The sequence below is a fragment of the Arachis ipaensis genome, chromosome B1 (assembly GCF_059453495.1).
Source record: "Arachis ipaensis isolate K30076 ecotype BB chromosome B1, ASM5945349v1, whole genome shotgun sequence".
In the NCBI taxonomy this organism is placed as follows: Eukaryota; Viridiplantae; Streptophyta; class Magnoliopsida; order Fabales; family Fabaceae; genus Arachis; species Arachis ipaensis.
Window position 1 is genome coordinate 132,838,050 of NC_142436.1, and position 14,828 is coordinate 132,852,877.

Here is a 14,828-nt window from a genome sequence, read left to right on the forward strand (position 1 = left end):
TATATTTTTCACTCTTCCTAATTGATTTTTCATTATATCTAACATGGTATTAGTAAAGTTTAATTGTTGATGTAATTTTTTAATATCTCTTTTTTCTATGTTTCCTTTTGTATTTCTATCTTTATAGGGTGTTGTTTCAACTTCTAAATCTTTTCCAACTGGTATTTTAATAGTTTCTTTAGAAGGATATTCAGATTCTATTATTGATCCTGAACTAGTTTTCTATACAACAGTTAGTTTTGTTAACGGACATAATTTCTTGTTGTTTTCAGAATAATAATTAACGTACCAATCAAAGAAGTATAAATTAATTCTATTTTCTTTCATAAAGTCATAAAATAATTTTCTAAGCCTAATAAATTTATTTTCAGAATAATTGGTAAAATATCAGTCTCTTAATGGTTTATTATAATCAACATTAAAATTTTGTCTTATCCATTCTTTATCAATTTCAAATAGTTCTTCCTTGATAATTACTGATAATACTTGCGATTCAGTTGGGTCATAATCTGAAGGTGCTTTATATACAGGAACGGCTATATGAGGCCTTATATTATTAATTCCTATAATATTATCCATATTTCCTATTGACGAATTATCTATAGAATTTCTATGACTAATAGTTTTAACACTATCAGGAATTCTTAGTGATTGGGATCTATTCATCCTAATTCTAATATCTATTCCTTCTTTTATTATTTCTCTTAATCTAGTATTTTTTATTTGTGGTTCTTCAATAATATTAGGTATTACCCATTCTTCAGACATTTTGCTGAGTAATTCCTCATGTCTTAGCTTTCTAGGTGTTTGTATATTAGATCTTTTAAGATTTGCATGCATAATTATTGTTTCTTTTTTTGAGGATTGTCTTAACACTTTAAAGTTATAATTAACCTTAGTGATTTTATAATATATTCTATAGATTATTTTAAATGGATCATATTTTTCATTTATGATTTTCTCATCAGATTGGACATGCAATTTTAAGGCTTGCCAAGTATATTCATGTCTTAGATTTATAGCATAATTCGGATAACAATTGAAGAAAACTGGTCCATCATGACCATTACTTTCTAATATTCCTATTAATGAATCACTAAAATTTTGAAATCTTGTATTTCTTAATGTTAATATAGGAACATTTATTCCTATTCTAAAATTAGGTTTAACTGCTACTTGTATTAATCCTATATGGATGAAGTTGTATCCTTTGTTACTATGTTCTTTTAACTTATCTTCTTCTAAAATGGTAATGGTCCTATTATTACTTGTTCCTGGTTTACAACATTCTAACATATGTATTTCATAATTTCTTCTTTCCCAGAAAGATCCTTTTTTATATACTTCATTTTTATCTATTATAAGTATATTCCAATTATGAAAATTTTTCTCTAAATTAGCTATTTCTAATTCATTTTTAGTTTCGAAGGTTGATGCTTCACCGTTATCTGTTTTTATTACTAAAGAATTATTTTTTCCTAGATTTAAACTACTCATCGTTCTCAATAAACTAGCCATTTTATGGTTAGAACTTTGTGAGTTACGGGACCACCCTCGTTAACTAACAGATTCACTGCCTCACTAGGACTTACAACCGGGACCACTGCTACTTCAAAGTTTTAACTATAAAATTTTTAGTTTATCAAGAAGACTTGTAATAAAAATCCGGTTAAATATATATATATATATATATATATATATATATATATATATATATATATATATATATCAGAAAAGCTCTACATCCATGTAATTTCTTCATCCAAGCTATCCAAGTAATTTCTTCCAGAGGCGTCTCCCCCACTCCCTCACTCGTTTGTCATACACGCGCCTCATATAACATAAACATTCTGCTGCAACCTAAACCTTGTTCTCTTCTCACGTTTTCATTCTTCTTCTTCTTCTCTGCTCGCGTTCTTCTTCTTCTTCTTCTTCTTCTTCTTCTTCTTCTTCTTCTTCTTCTTCTTCTTCTTCTTCTTCTTCTTCTTCTTCTTCTTCTTCTTCTTCAACGTAATAAGCTTCATCGTTGATAAACCACTATTTTATGGTTTATCTTGTGCTTAATTGAGTGGATTTTATCCATCTTTCATACACTTGTTCATACAAAATGCATGGTTTTATAATTTCCTTCCTGATTTTGTGCTATGATTGAAAACATGCCTCTTTGGCCTTATATTTGCTAATATTAACCCTCTCTTATTACCATTTGATGCCTTGATATGTGTGTTAAGTGTTTTCAGAGATTACGGGACAGGAATGGCTTAGAGGATGGAAAGGAAGCATGCAAAAGTGGAAGGAATACAAGAAGTTGAAGAAATTGCTAAGATGTCCAGCCTAACCTCTTCGCATTCAAACAGTCATAACTTGAGCTACAGAGGTCCAAATGATGCGGTTCTAGTTGCGTTGGAAAGCTAACGTTCGGGGCTTCGATTCGATATATAATTTACCATAGCTTCCCCGAAGCAAGACGACGCGAACGCGTGGATCACGCGGACGCGTGACCTGGCAGAAACGCAATCCACGCAAACGCGTGGACGACGCCTCCGCGTCACTTTCCGCAACCTATACGTACCAAAATACGCTGGGGGCGATTTCTAGGATGTTTTTGACCCAGTTTTCAGCCCAGAAAACACAGATTAGAGGCTATAAAGTGGGGGAATGCATCCGTTCAACAGGGAGTCGATCATAATTCACTTTTCATAATTTAGATGTAGTTTTTAGAGAGAGAGGTTCTCTCCTCTCTCTTAGGTTTTAGGATTAGGATTCCTCTTAAAGGATTTAGGATTTCAACTCTCTATTAGGTTCAATATTCCTTTTACTCTATATTTCTCTTTTACTTTCAGATACTTCAATGCTTTTCTTTAATTACTTATGTTGCCAAATTGGCTTATGAACTCTTTGTGTTTAGATTAATTTTCTCTTATTAATGCAATTGAGGTATTTCATATTTATGATTCCTATTTAGCCTTTTTATATTCTTGGCTTTAATTGATTAACTGGAGACTCTTGAGTTATCAAACTTATTGTGATTGATTGTTATGTCTGCTAATTGAATTGAATTTCACTAACTCTAGTCTTTCCTTAGGAGTTGGCTAGGACTTGGGAAATCTAACTAATTAGTCCACTTGACTTTCCCTTGCTTTCGTAAAGGTTAACTAAGTGGGATTAACTTCAATTCTCATAAGAATAACTAGGATAGGACTTCCGAATTTTCATACCTTGCCGAGAGTTTATTTTATAGTTATTTATTTATTTTACTTGTCATTTAAATTACTTGTTCCTTACTTTCAAAACCCCCAATTTACAAAACTCATAACCAATAATAAGAACATACCTCCCTGCAGTTCCTTGAGAAGACGACCCGAGGTTTAAATACTTTGGTTATCAATTTTTAAGGGGTTTGTTAATTGTGACAACCAAAACGTTTGTAAGAAAGGATGATTGCTTGGTTTAGAAACTATACTTACAACGGGAATTTATTCTGAATTCTAAACCGTCAATCATCCGTTCTTCAGTCGTTCTCCTCTGTTCGCATTTTCTTTATTGTTCTTTTTCTTCTTCTCTGCTCGCGTTCTTCATTATTGATATGCATTGAATTCAACGTAATAAGCTCTGTCGTTCTTCTTCTTCTTTTTCTTCGTTTTCTTCTTCGATCTTCACTTCTGAATCAAAACAATGAATGATTCAACGTCAAATCAGTTGAATGAGAACAATTTAGTTTATTCTTCTGAAACGAATCATGCTTATGAGGTTTGGATTATTCAATTTTGAATCAAATTGAATGGAATGCAATTGTTAATTTTATTTGAATTGAATTCAATGGACATAGGTGTTTTTGAATCTGAATTGAATAGAATTGAATTGATAATATCTAAATTGTAGACAGAGGTATTTTGAATTTGATTTTGTATAATGGATTATGTTTCGTTCACTAAGTACTATACAATTGTTTCACCGTGAGTACCTGTTCGGTTCGATATACAGAAAGGAGTTTGAATTTAATTTTTTATACTAGATTATGTTTCATTCACTCAGTACTATAGAGTTGTTTCATCATGAGTATGTGTTCGGTTCGATATGAAGAAAGGAGTTTGAATTTGAATATATATAATGGATTATGTTTCGTTCACTGAGTAATATATAATTGTTTCACCATAATGACGTTTTCGGTTCACTATGCAGACCAGCTGTGTTGTGGATGAAAAATTTGTCCCAGAGATGGGGATAATTTTCAAGACACTAGAAGAAGCTGGAAAGTTCTACAAACATTATTCCAAACTTAGTGGTTTTTCTACCAAAATAAGAAACTTGACTCAGGACGGAGACAAGATTAAGAATCAACTAATTGTATGCAGCAGAGATGGAAGGTGGAAATCCAAGATATCTCCAACTCTGAAGACAAACCACTCAGCCGGGTTAAACTATCCAGTTAGGATTTACGTACACATAATGAAGGACGTCGGTCTTTGGACAATTTCGGTTCACTGATGTTATAGGAGGGTTAATTTCTGAATGTTGTTAGTCTTTAATGAATAGTAACTTTTTTTGTTTTTTATATTAGTTTTTGTGAAATTTTTTATTCAAAAGTTACTTTTTTTTCTTTATTGAATAGTCAATTTATTGTGCTATGTTAGAGAATTAAGGTGTTTCTGAAACTGAATACTAATAGAAACATTTTTTTTAATTAGCTCTCTGCTAAAATGATATATGCAATTTTTCGGTTCATTCAGTGTATTAATTTCGGTTCACTGTATTTTTTTGGGTTCTTAATATCTTGATAAATACCATGATTCCATTCACTGTGAACCTGGAACAAAACAGCAGCCATACAGTTCCAACAGATATATAAATTAACATCTCAGACCGACGGGACAAGGAGTAATGCATCTTGAATCAGATAAAAATATTAACATTAGATATATACATTGATATTAATATTAGATATATAGATTAACATTTACATTAATATTCACATGAATACATTGAAAGAAGCATTGTTTACTTTTTTAAACAAGTTAAACAAAATATTGTTAATTACAACCAGTGAATCACAGTATATCCTATTTACTCTCTAAATCCGCAGATGAGAATTTACAATAAGGACTGGAGAGGGCAGCAGATGACTTCGGGAGTCTTATTGCTTCAGATGTCCGAATCAATTGGTCTCTGATTTTGTTCGTTTCGTGCAACAGAATATTCGAACCATATTCGTGCCTGAAACCATCAATCTCTTCCTACATTTGAATCGAAAGGAATTAGTTACATAAGAAACGAGCCCAACTGAAATGATAAATGAAAGAATTGAAATGATAAAGGTCTCATTGTCTTGTTGAGTTTTGCTGTAATGAAAAAATTTGGTCATTACTTCACTCAATACACCGACAAGCACAAGCATGCATATGTTAATCAAGTCAATTAAAATGCTCCAGTCCACTGAACCGAACCCTTTTCATGCACTGAATAAATATGATAAATAATAAAACAGCTAGAAAAGCATTTTTGCATGCAATCAGAATAACTCTAAATCCTGAACACACTAATTATCAAGTGAATGAAAATCACCAAGCCCACCGAACCAAACAGAATTCATGTGGTGAATAAATCTTTATAAGCTTTCAATCATTAAGAATAGTATTTCTCCATGCAAAAGATGTCAACTCAATAGAGTAACAACCAAGTTGACATTTACATACACTATCTACTCACATTAACTATCCATTGAACTGAATAAAAATAAGAACAAATTTCATTCAAAGCCCTAGTTACACTGTAAAAATACAATCAGAATAACCCTAAATCCTGAACACACTAAATATCAAGTGAATGAAAATCACTAAGCCCATCGAACCGAACAGAATTCATGTGGTGAATAAATCTTTATAAACTTTCAATCATCAAGAATAGTATTTGTCCATGCAAAAGAAGTCAACTGAACAGAGTAACAACCAAGTTCAAATTTAGATATACTATCCACTGAACAGAGTTATAACCAAGTTCAAACCGCTAGTTACACTATCCACTAAACTGACTGAAAATAAGAACAAATTTCATACAAAGCCCTAGTTATACTGTAAAAATGCAATCAGAATAACCCTAAATCCTAAACACACTAAATATCAAGTAAATGAAAATCACCAAGGCTACCGAACTAAACAACATATATGTGGTGAATGAATCGTTATAAACTTTCAATCATCAAAAATAGTATTTCTCCATGCAAAAGAAGAACTGAACAGAGTAACAATCAAGTTCAAAGTCCTAGTTACACTATCCACTAAACTGAATGAAAATAAGAAAACATTTTATTCAAAGCCCTAGTTACACTGTAAAAATCCAATCAGAATACGTCGATCTACTAAACAAAGCAACTCAGTCCAGTAACTAAAATACAACTAGGAGAAACACTACATTGTAAGATTTCAAATGAACAGTAGTTTTTCTCATACCTTTGTCAGTCTTTGTTGCTGTGGTGGTTCGTTTTTGCTTCTTCCTTGTGAAATCTTCTCGCCATTCTTCTCCAGTAGTGGTTTTCACAGAGAGCGTGAGTGAAGTTCGAGTAATTTTGAGAGAAATTCAAAGAGAAGGAACGGTTTTATGTAGTGGTTTCGTGTTGAGAAAGAAGTAACGTTTTTTCATAATGAACGCGAAGTAACAAGGGATTTTCAGGCGCATGTTTTCACGCTTTATTAATGCGGGTGACTATATTTGGGTTTGAACCAACTTGGATATATGGATGTGTAGCATATATATATATATATATATATATATATATACCATCTGTAATAGAATTAATAAATGAGATTACTCATTTTCTGTCCACATTCACATGTTCTAATAGATAGCCAACCCCAAAAAAGCTCGAATTAAACTCCAATTGACATATTAGTCTTCCGAACTAGAGGATACATTGGAAAACCAAAAATCACATCAATGATTTGAATCTTTTTATTTTGTTACAAAACAGGGCATTTGCCCGGAAGAGATCAGGAGAGAAAAGAAAGAAGGCCGGGGCTGCACTATGTTCGGCCATGGCGACGCAAAGAAACCCCTCAGACTTCGCGGAGCAGCTAGTTGCACCATGGTGAAAAACTGAATGGATCGGCAAAGAAAGGTCGAGACATTGCAGATATGAAGATAGCTATCAAATTTTCACTTCGATTCAACATTTTCAGTTGCTGTTTAATATTTACTCTATCCGACATCTAAATTACAAATACAAAATACAAAATCCAGGAAGCGAGATTAAATTTTAGACAGTGGGAACAGTAAACGACCAGTATCCACAATTTCTCTGCTGAAACCTAGTGTTGTAACTTGCAACTGTGATGGTCATGCGTGTCACCAAGGAACTATAGTGTATCAAAAGTATTTAATAACCAACAGTGGCCATTCATAAATCATAATCTTTGCTTCAACAAACTAAACTACATTTTCGGTTTTTGCTGTCTGCAGTTGTCTCCTGACTAATGCAGTATAGACACCATTCTTGCCGAGAAGCTCGTCGTGCGTGCCACTCTCAACTACTTGGCCATCCGAGATAACCGCTACAGTATCGGCAGTTTTGACAGTTGATAATCTATGAGCAATGACTAGAACAGTTCTTCCCTTCATTAGAGAATCCATAGCATCCTACAACATATGGACCATAAAATTAGCGAATGGCAAATACAAGCCAAAGTTTATATGCTACATGATGTCAACTCACTACTCACCTGCACTAGGTACTCGCTCTCGGCATCCAGGGCACTAGTGGCTTCATCCAGGAGGAGAATTTTTGGATCCATGAGCAGGGCTCTAGCAATCGCAATTCTCTGTTTCTGCCCTCCCGAAAGCCGTACCCCACGCTCTCCAACAAAGGTCTTGTATTTCTCTGGGAACTTTGATATAAATTCATGTGCATTGGCCATTTTCTGCATTCAAACCCATACAAATGGTGAATAAACTAGAGTTAGGACAAAATGAGAGATGAGTTTCATTGGAGAAAGAAAGTAAATATTACAGCCGCATTTTCTATGTCAACTTCGTCGACTTTGCCGTCAAAACCATAGGCTATGTTCTCCTCTATGGAACAGTTGAACAATGTAGGCTCCTGACTCACTATACTGATCTGCGAAATTACAAGCAGACATCGTTAATCTCAGAAATTAGACTTCAGAGTGTTCAACCTTTCTTTTGCTAACACGGGCATATTAACACTTAGAATAAGTCTGCAATGTAATAGGTGAGTTCATGAGGCACAATATATAAATTAATAAATAGCACTTCATCTTGATTTCCTCAGGAATATTTCAAGATCCCCTCAGAATCTAATATGTTCAAAATACTATAAAGCCTTAAACTATAATACACTAACTTAAAATGAGTTAAACAGTTGTTATTGAAACATTATAATATTGGTGTAACTAATTTTAAGCAGCAAAAACCATAAGTTTATGATTGAGATACCTTTCTGTGCAAATGCTTGTGAGATATTTCTACCAGAGGAACCCCATTCAGCAAAATCTTTCCTTTGCTTGGATCATAAAATCTTTCAATCAAGTTAGCTATTGTTGTCTGCACAAAAAAGACATAAGTTCATGTTGAATAAGAACTTTGTCGAATAATAAACAGCAGAAAATAAACAAAGGAACAAAGAAAAATCATGGAGAAAATATGCACGATACCTTCCCGCCACCACTTGGACCAACAAGAGCAACTTTTGAGCCAGGCAGCAGTTTAATTGTAATGCCCTATTGAAGAAAATGTACTTTTTAGTAATTGTAGCCTTGAATTTGTATTGTATATGCAACAGCAGAACAGTAACTTAGAAGGAAACTGATACCTTGAGCACCATGTGATTAGGGCGCGACGGATAGGAAAACCATACATCATCGAGTTCCACTTCCCCATCTTGATCACTACAATATAATGTTCATTTGTTGTGATAAATAAGTTGGTATAGTTAATTCATGAAAATTATTCTGCAATTCACACTTTTTATGACAGAGGTGAAATTGACTTTTGTACTCTCGCCCTATGTAAGGTTTTCATCAACAAATTTCCACTTCGTAACACTGGCTGTCTTTGGTTTTGGGGTACAAAGTGAGTGGTAAAATTTCATGGATGAACTTCAACCAACATTGGAAATGTAGGCTTTGAATAGTGAATACATAATTGGAACACTGTAAATTCTGTGGTACAGGAATCTACACCTTGAACCTTAGGATGAGACACAATAGATTAGGGGTATTTCAGGATCTTAATATGCCAAAATAGGCAAAAGAGAAGGGGGACTATCTGAAAATAACATTTATAGATATATTTTACAAAATCTATGTTTACTGACCCAAGAGGACACTTATTTCCTGGCTTAGGCATTGACGACTCACGATCCAAAAGTTGAAATACCCTTCGGCTAGCACCTGCAGCTTTCATAACTACTGTATACAATCCCGACAAGCCAGATATAGAAGATCCCACTGCAAGGAAAAATAACCGAGTCAACATATATACTACGCCACAGCTCAAACACAACAGATCAAACTGGAATCTGATCAACAATCAACTATAACAATCATGCATCATACATACTTTCAACTGTTGATGTTCTATAGAAATCATTTAATGTAAAATTGCAGAATAGAATGAGGAACTTACCTGAAAGACTATAAAGAATGAAAGACGTGAGATCACCCGAGGTCATGTGACCCTTGATTGTCAAGCTAGCTCCATATATAACTACTACGATAACAGAAAGTGTGGACGCTGCATTAAGGCCTCCAGAAAAGAGTCCAACGACTTTCTGTAACATCAAGTGGATAAGGTTAAAATGCATAGGCAAAACAACTTAGTTTACAAAGTAGCACATAGATCAAACCAGAAAGGACTAACTCACAGCTTGCTTAAGGCCAAGGCTGAGTGTCTCACTAACTTTCTCAGAGTAGCGTGAAATTTCATAATCTTCTTGGGCAAAAGATCTTACTGTTCTTATGGCACCAAATGATTCCTAAGCAACATGCAAAATTAAGATTAGATTGGAAATGAATATCATCTCCTAATGTTGGTTTGATGGAAGAGGAATACCTCAGCAATTGAAGATGCTACTGCAGCTGCAGCTTGAGTTTTGTGAGATAGTTCACGCAGGAAACGCCCAAATTTACGGACAGCAACAGAAATTACAGGCACAACAGCCAAAGCCAACACTATAAGATATTGAGGGAAGAGGGAGAAGTTAGGATTTGAACAATGGCATAAATGTGTGTCTATAGTTTATGAAATAAACCTCCACTCTTCAACTACTCACATGTTAACTTCCAAGATGTTGCAAACATGAAGCTGAGACCCATAAGTGCTGTTGCTAGGTTCCTCATGGCCTCAGAAAGATTGGTAGTTGCGGCATTCTTTATGATCTGTGTATCTTCCGACAACCTACTTAAGAGTTCTCCCGTTCGAGTAACATCGAAGAAAGCAATCTCCTGAAAAATCGTGATTCCATAATAAACAAAAGCTTTCGTTGAGCAGCAAGGGCAGTTACAATCTGCAAGATTGAAAATTCCTACTCTCCAATTCATTGGACCAAAAATAACACAACGCAAGAGTCATTGCAACAATATTATTTTACCTGGTTTACAAGGTGACTGAACAAATCCTTTCTTAGCCGTGCGACAACTCTTTCACTAGCAGAAGAAAATAGCCAAGCTCGAAGTGCTGTGCAAATTGAACTGAAAATCCAGGAAAACTCGGTGAACCACGTGGGGATACAGAAAATCCACACAACAGATCACAAAACATAACTACATTCAGATTATAAAAAAAATGACCAGTGAAAGAGTAATCAGGCAAGGTTCATACCCAAGAAACACAATTAGAAAGATCTCTATAATAGTGTTCTTGACAGCATTTAAAGCCGCATCTCTCTGCTCTTGAGTTCTTAGATCTCCTGACACAATGTCAATTATCTTGCCACCATATTTTTGCTACAGCAGGAAATTCCATGTTCATTAGGAAACATGCTGGAAAAACTGTGTGCGCGCACGCAGGAAATAGAGGGAGTAAATGATCATACAACTAAGATACTTGATGTGGCCGCAATCAACAAAGCCCCTGTACCAATCACCAAATTTCCAGCCTCTGGTTTTGCCTGAAATTAATTAATTATAGAATTAAATGATCACAAAAATATGGCAGCAATTCATCCAAATAAACACCAGCACCAACCACTTACAAGTGAAAACACTCGGAAGAATCCCACATTCGCTGCCTGACAATTTAATTCATCTAGTTAGCAATTGTACACATAAAAACATGATCAAAGAGATTCTAAGGGTGTATAGACAACCGGCACTCCGTCACCGTGCTCAAGGTCTGAGACTTGGTCCTCTGAAGCTCCATCCCTTTTTCCCCTTCCCTATACAAAATCAATAGAATACAATCATAAAATGCAGTTCCAGATATATGTCTAGAATCCTTATTCTTTTATGCAGTTCTTTGGTGTAAATAAAGCATAACCATTATGAACAATTAGGAAGTTAATTTAACAGTTCCATTAAAACGATTGTCAAGAAAACACGCATGTCTCAATAGGTTTAGGAGGAAGCCATAGCAAAAGTCAACAAGCCAACATTTTGAAGCGAAAAATTTTCAAACTATGAAGACTGTGATTTGATGGATTTCAAAAATCAATTTTCATTTCTCAATTCTATGTAACTCTAGCATCAGATTTTCGAAATAGAAACAGCTCATTAAACACACTCTTTCACTCAAAATAATAACACTAACATTACGTAATAAATAAATCTGAACTAAATAAAAACATAGTAATATTCTTATCCAGAGTGAATGGAACAATCATATTTTTAGAGCTGCAAAATTGTTGGAGCTGAAAAGTAAAAAGGTAAGCAAACACAAGAATGGCAGAGTGACTGAGACTGTGGAATAAAAAATTAAAAATAAGAGAAAATATTGTGACTTACGCCGCGCTCAGCTTCCAAGAGAGGAGCTCTTTCACCTCTTAAACCGTTCATCTCTCTCTCTCTCTCTCTCTCTCTCTCTCTCTCTCCAATTTCTAATTTCTAGTTGTAATAGGAAGAATGCTACACTTGCACGTTACTAGTAATCTCTCATCGCCACTCCAACTTATAGATTCTCCCCTAGAAATTAATTAATATCCCCAATATTGTTAATACTGTTAATTAATAAAATCAATTGACGTACTATTTATATTGAGTTGGTCATTTAAAAATATATAAAAAAAATTAAATTAATTAATGTATTGCAAAAAGATGTAGTACTACTTATTACTTAATAATGAAGTTATTATTCTTGGTCAAAGATTTCAGTTCAGAAAATTGCCCAGAAAATGAATGTGGTCCAATATCACCCAACTAGAAGGGGTGGCCGAAATTAAACAATCACTGTGAAGTACTAACTGCTCACTTTCCATCTATCAATTCAATAGGGCCATTTTTTGCTATTGGTTTTATTCTCAGATACATTTATGTACAAAAATACATGCTCATATATAATTTTAGTCATTAATTTTAATTATATATATTTTATTATTAAAATTAATGACTAAAATTATCTACAAAATTTAATTAGAATTTCAATATATATATAATTAAAACAATTCAAATTTATTTTATTTAAAAATTATTAATTATTACTATAATTAATACAAAAAAATTTTATATTTAAGTCATTAATCTAACTAAATCCAACTAAGTTGTTATAATGTATTTTTTGTTTATGCACTTCTTCTTATGTATTGCTACTGCCTCTTCTTATTCTCCTCCTTTTTCTTCATTTTTCTTTTTCGTTATCATCGTTACCACCACCTCCTCCTCTTCCTCTTCTTTCTTTTTTCATTTGAATTTATTTTTCTCTTTCCTTTTCCTCCTCTTCCATCATCGTCGTTGTTGTCATCGTCATTGCTGCTGCTACTATCTCTTCTTATTCTCCTCATTTTTCTTCATATTTCGCTTTTATTATCGTCATCGTCATCGTCACCACTACGACCTCCTCCTCTTCCTCGTCATTTCTTTCTCATTTGAATTTATTCTCCTCCTTCCTTTTTCTTTTTCTCCTCCTCCATCACCATAGTCATTATCATTGTTAATGTCGTTTTCTTTTTATACGTAAATTACAATGTTTCTTTTCCTCTTTTATTTTCTTTTAAATTTTTGCACATGTAAGTTTTCAATCTAATAAATGTGCATTCAAGTCTAATTGAGAAATAATACTCTTAAAAGAAATAAGAGCAACAAAAAAAAAAAGAAGAATAAGAAACAAAAAATGCAGCATTAAAAAAGAGATTTCTGTATTTATGTAAGAACATTTTGGTATTAAAATTAAGAAATTTCGATATTTTTTGTTTTTGGCAAGAATTCAAATTCAATAAGTGGAAATTTACATTCATTCAACTAAATAAGATTCAAATATAGTACAAACATATTTATTCAAGTAATTTTGGTGTTATTTTGTGATCTTATAGTATACAATTTGTTTTTTATATTCATTCAATTAAATAACATTGTAATACATGTTCATTCAAATCTAACATGAGAAGTAATATTCCAAAAAAAAATAAGAACAACAATTCAAAACAAAAGCTCTTCCTCTTCTTATTCTTGGTTATCTTGATCATTATAATTACTTAGCAAGATTAGAACATCAAATTAAAATATTCCTTTTGATTATTTTTAGTTAGTAAGTAGAGAAAGAAAAGAAGCTCTCATTGAAGCATCAGAAGATATTAAAAAGATATTTATGTGTTTGCAGTAAAAATTTTAGTGTCAAAATTAAGAATTTTTTTGTTTTTGTAATATTTTGGTGTCAAAATTAAAAAATTTTAGTGTCAAAATTCAGAAATTTCGGTGATTTGTTATTTCTGGCAAGAATTCAATGCAATAAATATGAAACTCATTCATTCAACTAAATAAGATTGTAATATAGTATAAACATATTCATTCAAGTCATTTGGGTGCTATCTTATGATCTTTTAGTATGCAATTTACTTTTTACCTTCATTCAATTAAATAAGATTGTAATATATGTTTATTCAAGTCTAATATGAGAATCAATACTTCTAAAAAAATTAAGAATAACAATTCAAAACTCCTCCTCCTCCTCCTCCTCCTCCTCCTCCTCCTCCTCCTCCTCCTCCTCCTCCTCCTCCTCCTCCTCCTCCTCCTCCTCCTCCTCCTCCTCCTCCTCCTCCTCCTCCTCCTCCTCCTCGTCATCATCATCATCATCATCATCATCATCATCATCATCATCATCATCATCACCATCATCATCATAAGAAGCAAAAAAAAATGCAGCATTAAAAAAGCTATTTTTTTTAGTTAAATTTTGGTATTAAAATTAAGAAGTTTTAGTGTTATTGTTGAGATATTTTAGTGTTATTTTCTAATAAATTTTGCATTATTCCAAATTCTTCATCTTCCTCCTCTTCTTCTTTATCATTATCTTCTTTTTTTTTTTGTCTCGCATTCTCATCATTTTTCTTCTTTTATCCTATTAACAAGAATAAAAATAAAAAAAAGAGAAAAAAATCAAATATAAAAAAAAGGCATACATAATGCTGCAAACAATCGCTAGAAAAATGAAGAGGAAAAGAAAAGAAAAATGCAGCAACTGCACTGCATGTAGAGAAGAATAAGGAATACGAAAAAGAAGGAAGAACGTCAAGAAGAAGAGGAAGCACGCGATGTCGCTGGGAGTTGGAGCATGTCTACACGCTCTCACTATGAAACTGATTTTTGTTAGGTTTAAACCAAGTTGATTGAATTTAGTCGCCAAAAAAATTTAGATGTATAACGAAATCGTAATTAATTAAATACTAAATA

At 33.1% G+C, this 14,828-nt stretch overlaps 1 protein-coding gene across 1 annotated transcript; it reads right to left on the reverse strand.

Annotated features, from left to right (window-relative positions):
- Positions 1-7,135: 7,135 nt before the first annotated feature.
- On the reverse strand, positions 7,136-12,363 carry ABCB27 (transporter associated with antigen processing protein 2). Its single transcript, XM_016338340.3, has 17 exons — positions 11,952-12,363; positions 11,318-11,386; positions 11,204-11,239; positions 11,045-11,119; positions 10,831-10,955; positions 10,601-10,700; positions 10,283-10,454; positions 10,063-10,181; positions 9,875-9,985; positions 9,637-9,781; positions 9,326-9,458; positions 8,822-8,897; positions 8,664-8,729; positions 8,446-8,553; positions 8,000-8,107; positions 7,713-7,910; positions 7,136-7,629 (listed from the first exon to the last, which is right to left on the reverse strand). Exons 1-17 carry the CDS (start codon positions 12,000-12,002, stop codon positions 7,420-7,422), a joined length of 1,902 nt encoding a protein of 633 aa, XP_016193826.1. The 5' UTR covers positions 12,003-12,363; the 3' UTR covers positions 7,136-7,419.
- Positions 12,364-14,828: the final 2,465 nt, after the last annotated feature.

What these genes read in the sequence shown, in the direction of transcription:
- ABCB27 (XM_016338340.3), bottom strand. Translation starts at nt 12,002, where the DNA reads ATGAACGGTTTAAGAGGTGAAAGAGCTCCTCTCTTGGAAGCTGAGCGC. An exon ending in GCCTTGGCCTTAAGCAAGCT is followed by an intron (nt 9,782 to 9,874) that starts GTGAGTTAGTCC and finishes TTGATGTTACAG; the next exon opens with AAAGTCGTTGGACTCTTTTC. An exon ending in GTCCAAGTGGTGGCGGGAAG is followed by an intron (nt 8,554 to 8,663) that starts GTATCGTGCATA and finishes TTTTTTGTGCAG; the next exon opens with ACAACAATAGCTAACTTGAT.